The sequence below is a fragment of the Choristoneura fumiferana genome, chromosome 3, assembly GCF_025370935.1.
Source record: "Choristoneura fumiferana chromosome 3, NRCan_CFum_1, whole genome shotgun sequence".
In the NCBI taxonomy this organism is placed as follows: Eukaryota; Metazoa; Arthropoda; class Insecta; order Lepidoptera; family Tortricidae; genus Choristoneura; species Choristoneura fumiferana.
Window position 1 is genome coordinate 14,271,275 of NC_133474.1, and position 11,531 is coordinate 14,282,805.

The following is an 11,531-nucleotide window of genomic DNA, read 5'->3' on the forward strand; positions in this document are numbered from 1 at the left end:
GCAACATAGATCTGACTACCGATTATGTAAAAACGAAGCTGTTCCAAATGGAAGATACTTACGCTGCGAGCTCCAGTGAGAAGCCATCATCATCGGCACTCCTTACAAATAAGCACAAGGGCAAGAGTGCTCCTAAGAAGAAGACTAGGGGAAAGGTCAAGTGCTTCATTTGTGAAGGACCTCACAAAGCACAGGATTGTCCGGAGAACCCCAAACAAAGGAAGGAGGCGCTGCAGGCCTATGCGTTTGGGACATTGGCAAAACCAGACGCAGAGGACTGGATCATCGATTCGGGAGCGTCTACGAGCATGACGAATCGAAAATCATGGTTCAGGGACCTAAAGTGTACTTCTAAGCCGTTGAGAGTGACATGTGCTGACGGAAACGAGGTTTTGGGTGTAAGCGAAGGTACGGTAGTTTGTGAATCAATAGATTTAACAATCAGTAATGTGACGTATGTTCCTAAATTAGCTTCTAATTTATTGAGTGTAAATGCCATTGCGAAAAAGGGTCATGTAGTGGTATTTACAGAAAAAGGCTGCGACATCTTTAAGAGTGACGAATGTGAGATTAGAGGAAAGGCTGTAGTGAAAGGTGTGGTAGAATGAGGCATTTATAAAATCAAGTGCTGTTCACAGGGTTCTGCGCTTTCATCAGCAACTGAAGGTGACCAGCTGATGCAGTGGCATCGGAGGATGGGACATCTCGGTATAAACAATCTAAAATTACTCAGAGATAAGATGGCAACTGGGGTAAGTTTTCCCAACACTATAACTAAACTTGAGTGTATACCTTGCATCATGGGGAAGCAGACCAAGCAACCTTTTCAAAAGAACAAAGCCACAAGGAGCACCGAGGTACTAGGCTTAGTACACTCCGACGTATGCGGACCTATGGAGGTACCTTCTGTCAGCAAGGCCCGATATTTTTTAACCTTCATTGACGATTTTACTCGCAAAACCTTTGTATACTTTTTGAAACAGAAAAGCGAAGTTTTTGGAAAATTTATTGAGTTTATGGAGTTTGCTGAAAATCAAAGTGGAAGGAAACTGAAGATACTTCGCACTGACAACGGTACGGAGTTCGTCAATAAACAAATGGATAATTATTTGAAAAAATTCGGGATTCAGCATCAGCTGACTGTTGATTATACGCCAGAGCAAAACGGAGTCGCAGAACGTGGGAACCGAACTATCAACGAGAAAGCAAGAAGCATGCTACAAGATTCCGGTTTGGCTAAACGTTTTTGGGCAGAGGCTGTCCACCATGCCGTATTTTTAAAAAATCGTTCACCAACGTTAGCGGTGAAGAACAAAACACCTGAAGAGAAGTGGTCAAAGAGGAAATGTGACCTAAGTATGGTGAAGATTTTTGGATGCAAAGCTTTTATGCACATCCCTCCACAAAAGAGGAAAAAGTGGGACCCAAAAGCAGAGAGCTTATTTACACAGGCTTCTGTGACGACTCAAAAGCATACAGATTAGTCGACCCCACTTCTGGCGCAGTGTTTAAGGCAAGAAACGTAGTATTTTTTGAAAACCAAATGCATCACCAGCGTTCAGAAACAGAAGAGCATCCGGAGGTGATACTAAATCTGTCTGAAGATAATGCAGAGAAGCAACCGTCACGTCAAAGCAACGTAGAGTCTGAGCCGAGAACAGATCGTCAGCCTCAGTGTTTCGTGGACGTGTTGAAAGAGAAACTTCTCCTGATTTGGAAGATACTGTTGCTAGAGTGGAACACGGCATTTCTGGATCAGAAGATGAGAATCCTGGCGTAGAGTGTGAGGTTCCTAGAGCGGATACTAGTCAATACGAGCCAAACGCAGACTCTGATTTGGCCGAGTTTGAAGACTGTGACTCGGTATCAACTCTTGACGAAGAACTCGAGGAGGACTTACAGGAGAGGTCACGGAGGTACCCCTTAGAAACAGAAAGCCCACTCAGTTTTCAGATTATCTGCTCTATCAAGCCACTGAATCTGAACAGGATCCCAGTACGATTCGTGAGGCATTGTCAAGGAGTGACAGTAAGGAGTGGAAAGCCGCCATCCAGGAAGAGCTGAATGCGATAAAGAAAAACAAGACATTGGTCTTAGTCAAACGACCCGAGAGATGCAACGTCGTTGATTCTAAATGGATTTTTAAAATCAAAGACGAGGGGGAGGGAAGAAAAAGATACAAGGCTCGTCTTGTGGCTCGTGGTTTTAGCCAAAGATACGGAATTGATTATGATGAGACCTTCTCCCCGGTCGTAAGACACAGTTCTCTAAGAACACTGTTAGCATTGGCAGCATGGCAGCTGCTTATCGCCTAAACATAGATCAGATGGATGTGAAAACGGCCTTTCTCAATGGAGATTTATCAGAGACTGTGTTCATGAAGCAACCCGATGGGTTTGAGGAAAAAGGACCAGACTATGTTTGTTTGCTGAAACGGTCCCTCTATGGCTTGAAGCAAGCCCCTAGAGTATGGAACACGAAGTTGAACATAGAGTTGTTACAACTAGGGTTCGCGAGATCCAAAAATGAACCTTGCGTCTACATAAAGTCAAGTGGAAGGAAGGTCATTATACTTGCTGTTTATGTAGATGACATTCTCATTTTATGGAACAACAAAGAAGAACTACAGTGCCTAAAAAGAGACTTAATGAGGAAGTTCGAGATGAAAGATCTTGGTCAAGCGAAATTTATTTTGGGAATTCGAATCACTCAAACCGAAGCTGAAATCAAAATCGACCAAGAGACGTACGTCGAAAAGATCTTAAAGAACTTTAATATGGTTGACTGCAAGGTAGCGTCAACACCATCGGTACCTGGACAAAAACTAGAAAAACCAGGACCAACACATAAACCGGATGCTGGCACACCATATCAGAACCTGATTGGATCGTTGATGTATTTGTCTGTTTGCACGAGGCCAGACATAGCACATACAGTCAACCATCTGAGCCAATTTAACACCTGCTTTACTGAGGAGCATTGGATAGCAGCGAAACGAGTGCTCAGATTCCTTAAAGGTTCCAAGAGTCATGGACTGACTTATAGCAAAACGGACAAGAAGGGATTAATGGGCTATGCAGATGCGAGTCATGCTACATCCTATGACAGAAAGTCATATTCCGGATTGGTGTTCCTATGGAAAGGAGGAGCGATCTGCTGGGAAAGCAAAAAGCAGAAAACTGTAGCACTCTCTACTGCAGAAGCCGAATATGTTGCCATCTCGGAAGCAGCCAGAGAGGCAATATTCTTAAAACGGTTTATTGCTGAGATTACCGGAGAACAGGAGAGACAACTGACTATCTATAGTGATAGCCAGTCAGCAATTGCTATTGCACAGAATCCTGTGCATCACCAACGCACAAAACACATTGATGTGCGCCACCACTATATACGAGAAGCGGTTGAGAATGGGCATGTTCGATTAGAGTATGTGGAGACCGGGCGAATGGTGGCGGATGTACTTACAAAACCCTGTTAAAGGGCAAGTTTACGTTGTGTGCGAGAGGTATGGGTGTAGAGTAATGAAATTAAGGAGGAGTGTTAGAATAAAGGAGGTTACGTACTCTGTTCTGACAGGCCGTTTACAATTTTGATATTCTTTTTAATTTCATACTTAGATTCTCGTGTTCTCCTGTCACTGTTGTTATAGCTTTGTCAATATGTCAATGTATTTTTCTCTGTGTAAATAAAGATTAATTATACCTAATTAATCTTATGTTATTAATCTTCTCCATATTCCATCTCTATTTATAATGTGCAATTAGTGCTATAGCGATAGACACTAATATTTACGTCAGTAGAAGAGAATGGCATGTTTTTTCTCAAATAGTTTCGACGAATGTGAGCAAGCGCGGGGCAAGCCCAGCAAGCGCATTCCGGTTATTCGCCATCTAGCGTCACAATTGCAAAACACTACGAAAGCCTCATAGCTGAAATGTAGCCACATGTAGCCTATACTTTCGTATTCTCAATTTATTATTTTTATGGTGTTTCTTATCTTCAAATTAAGGAGTTGAATTAAGGTTGATATGAAGTTGTGTTTATAAAATATGCCAGTCTTTATTTTAATCTTAATATTTCTACTTAATTCGGCTTATTCACATTTTATAATTTACAAATGTTAATAGTAGTGCCATCTATTGCTGTTTTTTTGTATTAAATATAGCTTGTAGGGATTGGTAGGCCATGACTTAAATAAAAAATTATCAAAATAAATATGTAGAAACTTCTTTGTTTGTGGCTGTTGACACCTGATTACCTTGGTCTTAGACGAAGATTTTACTTTATGCACTAGAGCATAAATAGTATACATTGTGTCTTAAGGGCGGTAAATAAGGAATTACGAAGGAGAGTCTATTAGAAGCCTGAAGTCGAAGTTTGTAAGTCTGTTTGTTTGATAATTTGTTTGTTACTTCATCACGTCTAAACCGCTGAACCGATTTAGATGAAATTCGGTATACAGACAGTTTGAGTCCCGGGAAGGACATAGGATAGTTTGTATCCCGGAAAATTTCATAGTTTCAGCGGGATATGATAGTGAAAACCTAATCCTAGGCAGACGTCAGAAGTCGCGGGTAACAGGCTAGTCATGTAATAGTACATTGTGTCTTAAGGGCGGTAAAAAAGGAATTACGAACGAGAGTCTATTAGAAGCCCGAAGTCGAAGACTGAGGGCTTTAATGAGTCGATGTCCGAAATTCTAGTACCGCCCGTGCGATATACAATGTTTTTCTAAAAGAAAAATTTTATATTTCTAAAAGAAAAAATATAATTCTTCCAAATATTGGCGATACCTTAGGCTGCGCTCTTGGTAGCGCCGCCCTCCCCCTCCCGCAGCATGCGCCTGACGTGCGTGTGCAGATGAGCCTGCAGCAGCAGCGCGCGCAGCAGTATCAGTACGCACATTTACTTATTTATCGACCTTGGGCTTCATGACAAGAAAATTAGTACGGGCAATGACTCATTTACCGACCGCGGGTCGGGTTTCATGACAAGCACATTAAGGTCGAGGGTTTTATTTGGTTTTATAATAAAGCCCTCGCCTCGACTTTTACTTTTATTCATTTATTTGATGAATTTTTAGTTTTACATAAACTAAAAATTATTAAAAAAATATGTAGAACCTTTTTTGATTCGTGGCTGTTGACATTACCTTGGTCTTAGACGAAGATTTTACTTTATGCACTCGAGCATAAAAAGTTGTTTTATGTCGCCTACATCCAGCATAAACACGAACTTTACGAGCATGAGAAGTGAAAAATATTTTTGGCACTTTACTTATAAGTTAAATGAGAGTAAATTTTTTCAAAATAAAAATATCACTGAAAAAAAGTTTGGCTGTATTTTTCGGTTGCATTTGCTTGACAATCAGCAGCTGTTCAATCTTCTGTAGATATTTTTTAAGACCAGCAACATTTTTTGACAGATTTGACAGTCCGGCTTTGACGTTTCTGACGTTCTTTTCTTGTTGTTTTAGAGGGTTAGCGGACGTTTGGCCGTATTATTTCGCCGAAATGGTATATAATCTTTAAAATATTCTCCAATCGTGAAGTGAAATGAATATATTTTTAATCAGTGTTTTAAAGTAGAGCTCTAAGTTTATGTGTTTTATTATATTTCACCCCTTATTCAACATTATGTATTGTTACAGTCGCTCGTAATTCCGGATAAGTTTCAACATATTCTTCGTATCATGAATACGAATATCGATGGCAAACGTAAAGTTATGTTTGCCATGACGGCCATCAAGGGAGTGGGCCGTAGGTATTCAAACATCGTCCTGAAGAAGGCCGACATCGATCTGGACAAACGTGCTGGTGAATGCACCGAAGAGGAGGTGAGCCTGCACCGCAGTTGTTTGTGTATAAAGTGCAATTCTTCTTGTTTCTAACCACAACGAGTGTCTGCTACCGAAATCGAATTTCTGTTTGAATTTTGGTTGTAACTCGAATAAAGCCGTCGCCGACTTGTCGGACAAAAAAATTGTAACCTAACGTTGCGTAGCGCTTATTTTCACTGTTCTTTTTGATTTCCTTTAAGTTTGAGGAAACATTCAACAGGTCAAATAAAGTAAGTTTTTCCATGACACTAGTGGCCTAACTTACAAACTATGATGAATTAAGATACATACAAGTTTTTTTAAATTTAAGGACTATTTTTAAAGTTTGCAACTGAAGTGTTTTTGTTTCATACACATATTTAGCAAAAGGTTTAAAGATGAGTTTTTCGATGCTTGTCTTATGTTTCATGTCAATGTCACTGGTTAAGTTTGTGAATTTTACTATTTTGATCTATAACAATGAGACTGAACTTATATTCTGTATGAAAAAAGAAATTTGGCGAAGAATTTCATTATTAGATAGTGTACTGAGCCATCTGTTGGATATCTACAAAAACATAATTTACTGGTATGCATTGTTAAACTCTTTTATACACATGTCCCTATTTATGTTTCCTAGGTTGAGAAGATCATCACTATCATGTCTAACCCAAGGCAGTACAAATCCCAGACTGGTTCTTGAACAGGCAGAAAGATATTGTTGATGGAAAGTACAGCCAGCTGACCTCCTCCAATCTCGACTCTAAACTTCGTGATGATCTGGAGAGGCTCAAGAAGATCCGTGCCCACAGGGGCATGCGTCACTACTGGGGTCTCCGTGTGCGTGGTCAGCACACCAAGACTACTGGCAGGAGAGGACGTACTGTTGGTGTGTCTAAGAAGAAGTAAACTAAAATAAAAGTAATTTTCTCCAAATGTTGTATTTTTATTTCATACATCAGTTTTCTTAGGATCTGCTGTTGGTTTCCGATTATGAGCCTTTGCACATCATCTTTTTCAAATATCTGTCAAATGGCTCTAATAGTGCTTGCACATGTATATTATTAGTCCTGTAGCACAGCAAGGTAATTTGACAAAATATGTTAGAAGTTATTACTAACTTTCTAATCTTTTTGTTTACTTAGGGGCTGTTTCACCATCCATTGATTAGTGTTAACTGACGGTTAAATGTGATGCCATCTCTATTTTTTTTTGTTCGAATAGACGGCAACGGCATCACATTTAACCGTCAGTTAACACTAATCAATGGATGGTGAAACAGCCCCTAAGTAAACAAAAAGATTAGAAAGTTAGTAATTCACTCAATTCTCTGCTATTTGACTTAAAATTTGAAACTTTTTAACAAAAAGTTAAACCGCCAAAAAAAAAAAAAAAAAAAAAAGCATTTTTATCTAACCTTAATCTAGGTACAGTCCAGGGCAAAGATATCGACACAGCCAAAGTTGCAAAAATATGTATACACCTTAATATTAAGAGCATAAAGTCGTGTATACATATTTTTGTAACTTTGGCCATGTCAATATCTTTGCCCTTGACTGTACCAGTTTGAAGTCAGTGCCTCAGCACGAGCCAGGAGGAGTGGTAGAAGCCCATCAGGTAGACAACTAATAGGTCCATTTCTGCTGGCTAGTGCTGAGGCACCAATTTCAAACTGGTACCTAGATTAAGGTTAAATAAAAATGGTTTATTATTTTTTGCTTTTTGGCTTTTTCGGCAGTAATTTATTATTCAAGTTTTTATTTTATTATTTTTTTCCACCCTTGTGGTAGGTTTTTTTTTCCAAATTTATATGGGACCACCTTGGGCCCTTTCCAATAAAAAAAGAAATATCAAAATCAACTACTCTGTAAAAAGTTGTGGTCAAACAAAAAAAAAATTATATAATAATTTATATGCATTGACTTAAGAACCTTTTTTAGATTTTTTTTTCTTTGATTAAAAATTTATGGATACTTCATGGCCATCATGTAAGTAGTAAAGGCAAATAAATACTATATCATGGCCAACAAAAAACAAATAGCTAAAAAGATGATTTAAAAATTAAATTGTAAATATTGTATTGGATAACTAATCTTTTTATTAATCTAACAGAACACTCAAAATAGGTATGTGCCTTTGCATATTCTCTTGTTGTTAGTGAGGATGCTCTGAATCATTAAATGGTGCTACAACATAGGACAACTATGCTTATCAGTAGGTAGTTTACACCTTTGCTTTGTTTTAATACTTATTTTATTATTCATGATTGTGAAACAGTTACAAAGAATTTAATATTCTTTTATTGATCTCAATGCTTACTCCTTTAACATACATAAGAAGTACCTAAGTTATTGGTCCTGGTACTATTAAGTAAAGAAATCATACATAGGATGTTTATTCTGAATTAACACTAAATATTCTATATTCCCTCCTGATACAGGCCAAAGAAAAAATGTTTGGTAATAAATGACTCATTTCTAGTGTTGATATGCATTTAATTAAATGAGCTTAGGTGAACAAAAGGCTATGCAGAATGCAACAATGGAAAAATGATACTGGTGTACTCGGTACATACATTGGTAAAGAGAAGAATAGACTAAACTTTCTGGACCAATGTGTGAACTCGTGAAGATAAAAAATTAAAAACTGCATTTTAGCCATGTAAACAAGTTGGTTAAACTATTGTAGTTGGCAGCTGTTGTTATGATAAAAACATTAAAGAAAGTAATGTATCAGGCAATTCTTAGCCCTGAAGCAGGGAATTAAAAACTAAGTTGTGATGTTCGATACTTTAATGACAGTGTACAACATAAAAATATTCTTTGATTATTTACACTGAACTACACATTAAGTCTTATCATTACTCATATTGTGCTATAAGTACCATCATGTACACTCCTGCTAGGAGTGCTATGATTTCTTTTATAGACTGAGAGAACTTATTAGCCCCCTCTAATAATTCTGGAATGACTGATACAGTAGCAATGTAGATGAATCCACCAGCAGTGAAAGGAAGGACTAGCTTGGATACTACACTGTCTTCATAGCCTTGTAGGTAAATTGAGATGACAGTCCCAGATATGGCACCAAAGGCAGTCAGTAGCTGCAGCATCATTGCCTTCCTCCGGGAGCATCCAGATTGGACAAGGATAGCAAAATCCCCAATCTCATGAGGTATTTCATGGAGCAAAATTGTAATAGTGGTGATGTATCCAATGTTCTTGCCAGCAATGTATGATGCTCCTATAGCTAGGCCATCAGTGAAGTTGTGAGTAAAATCGGCAGCAAGATTGAGGTACCCAGCGATTTTGATGTCTTCTTTCTTTTCCTTGTTTGCCTTTTTCTTTTTGTCGTCATTTTTTTTCTTGTCTACGGCGTGTGAATGGCCGTGTCCTCCGCTGAACAGGCGCACGGTTTTCTCGACGACCAGGAATGCGATGATGCCGCCGAGCACGCCGAGCCCTACGGTTGTGTCGTGAGGCGCGTGTTCGCCTTCGCCGGAGTGACTGTGACTGTGGCTGTGCCCGCCGTCCCCGCCGCTTGCTGCCAACGCATGCGGTATCAGGTGCAGAAAAGCATCTCCGAGGAGTCCACCCGAAGCGAATGATAGCAAAATTTTCAACAATGGTTGTTTTTCTACTGAGCCGTCGATTGGAATGAAGAAAAGAATAAAGAATGGTACTATGCTTATAAATACTGTAGAACTGAGTGCGCTCACGTACAAATCATAGTCGGGATCAGTTATCTTTTTTTGTTCTGCTTTTTGTTGTTCGTTTGCAGCTTTTGAATATTTGAACGACGGCGGCTCGTCATGGGAATGGTCATGCGAGTGAGAATGTCCCAGTACTACAACTGTAGCGAAGGCTAACACAGCACATGTTATCACTGTTCTATTAAATTTAAACATTTTCAAAAGTAATATAACTATAATCAAATTGTCCTCAAACTACGAAATAAATACACAGTGATATGCGTCTCGTTGACTAGAATGACAACCTCTGACAACACGCCACACGTCAATCTACTTTTTTAAATACTACAATAGCACAGATGGGTGTTGTTAATGTACGACTTGTTAATGCACGCTTAAATAATGCACGGCCTGATAATCCGTGCTTATACGTGCACGAATTACTATGTCGTGCATTATCACCCGTACTGCCCCGTACCGAACTAGCAGCCAGCAGGGAACTAATAATGTAAGCGCAATAATGTATGACGTGATAATCCGAAGCATTGTCTTCCGATTATCATGCCTTACGATTTCCGTGATTGAATTTAAAAAAAAACCTAACCCGGCCGGGTCGGTTCTGCTCCGACTATATCGATCTCGCTCGCTGCGCTCCTCCTCGATCCGCGGCGAATAATGTCTATTCATTCGAATCGATTGGATTCAGATTATTACGTCGTACATTATCACTACGTACCTACATTACAAGCGCGTGCAATATTTGTACAATAAGCAAGCAATAATGCTTCGGATTATTATGTCGTACATTATTTAGTATTTAGTATTTATTTATTTGGCAAAAAACATAAAATACATAAGGCCTTATTCTAATAAGTCTTACAATATTAGCACCCTGGTAGGGTATAGCCACATTTATAATAATGTTATCTAATTCTATTAAACAACAAAAAGTAAGATATCCTACGTACTTGCATTAAAGCTTAAAACTAGGTTACATTATACTATAAATTAAATTAAACTGTTATAAACTATTATGGCACAATAATATCGTGTTTACAAAAATGCTTATAGTAATTAATATAATTTAAGCTGAGATGAATGATTGGTCTCGCGCGCTCGCTCGACTAGATACGCCGCGTACTTGTCAAATGCGGCAACAAATAGTACGCCGAAATCGGCGTACCTGAGCCCGAGCGAGTCAGTCGCGTTGCAAAACTGTGTGTAATGTGCATGTCCCGATTTTTTGTTAAATTTTGGTCATAAACCGAAGTAAAATGCCAGTTTTCGCAGTAGGCTGTTTAATAATAATACTACAAGAAATAAAAAGGACACTGGGATCCACATACCATCAGTAAATTATCGTATAATTCGAATTACAAAATAAAATACAATGAACTTAAACGCCATTCTGTGTTGCCGCGTACACAAGAATCAATTCCCCGTGGTTGAGATTTTAATAAATTGAATGTTTATTGTTATCATCATTAAATGATGATAAATTTTAATAACTTATTTTATTTAAGTATCTAACGTAATTATTATATATACATAACCTAGTTTATATTATTTAATGTTTTATCTTTGTGATATTATACACTGAAGGTGTATAAATTGTTACCCGACACTATTTAATTAAGGGGTGAATGTGTCTTAAAATTAAAATGTTTTTCGTCTTCCCAGTCAAAAGCCCGATCAGCTGATTTACTTAGGTATTACGGAAAAGGAAGGAAAAATTGTTTTTTCGTATTTCTACCCATTTTCCTGAATGTTAACTTTTACCCGACTGCCCGAAGGAGGGTTATGTTTTCAAGCGTATGTATGTAAGTATGTATGTATGCAGTACCTATGTATGTATATTTAAAAAAAAAAAAATTTTTTTTTTAATTTTAGTCTTAATTAACCTGTACATATTATTAGTTTAACTATAGGTGCAACGTGTTAAGTACGCAAAACTTCTTAGTTGGTGACTCAGTCCATAAATTTTCAGTAATAATTTGTAAATATTGAATGTCCTTAAATATA

General features: G+C 38.2%; 1 protein-coding gene and 1 pseudogene across 1 annotated transcript; one reads left to right on the forward strand and one right to left on the reverse strand.

The window, feature by feature from the left end:
- Window positions 1–5,441: 5,441 nt before the first annotated feature.
- Window positions 5,442–6,754, forward strand: LOC141426682 (small ribosomal subunit protein uS13-like; annotated as a pseudogene).
- Window positions 6,755–8,592: 1,838 nt separating this feature from the next.
- Window positions 8,593–9,897, reverse strand: LOC141426683 (zinc transporter Slc39a7-like). Its single transcript, XM_074085784.1, has one exon. The coding sequence runs from the start codon at window positions 9,723–9,725 to the stop codon at window positions 8,679–8,681; it is 1,047 nt and encodes a 348-aa protein (XP_073941885.1). The 5' UTR covers window positions 9,726–9,897; the 3' UTR covers window positions 8,593–8,678.
- Between the last annotated feature and the right edge of the window lie 1,634 nt (window positions 9,898–11,531).

Coding starts and splice junctions, on each gene's coding strand:
- LOC141426683 (XM_074085784.1), bottom strand. CDS start 9,725: ATGTTTAAATTTAATAGAACAGTGATAACATGTGCTGTGTTAGCCTTC.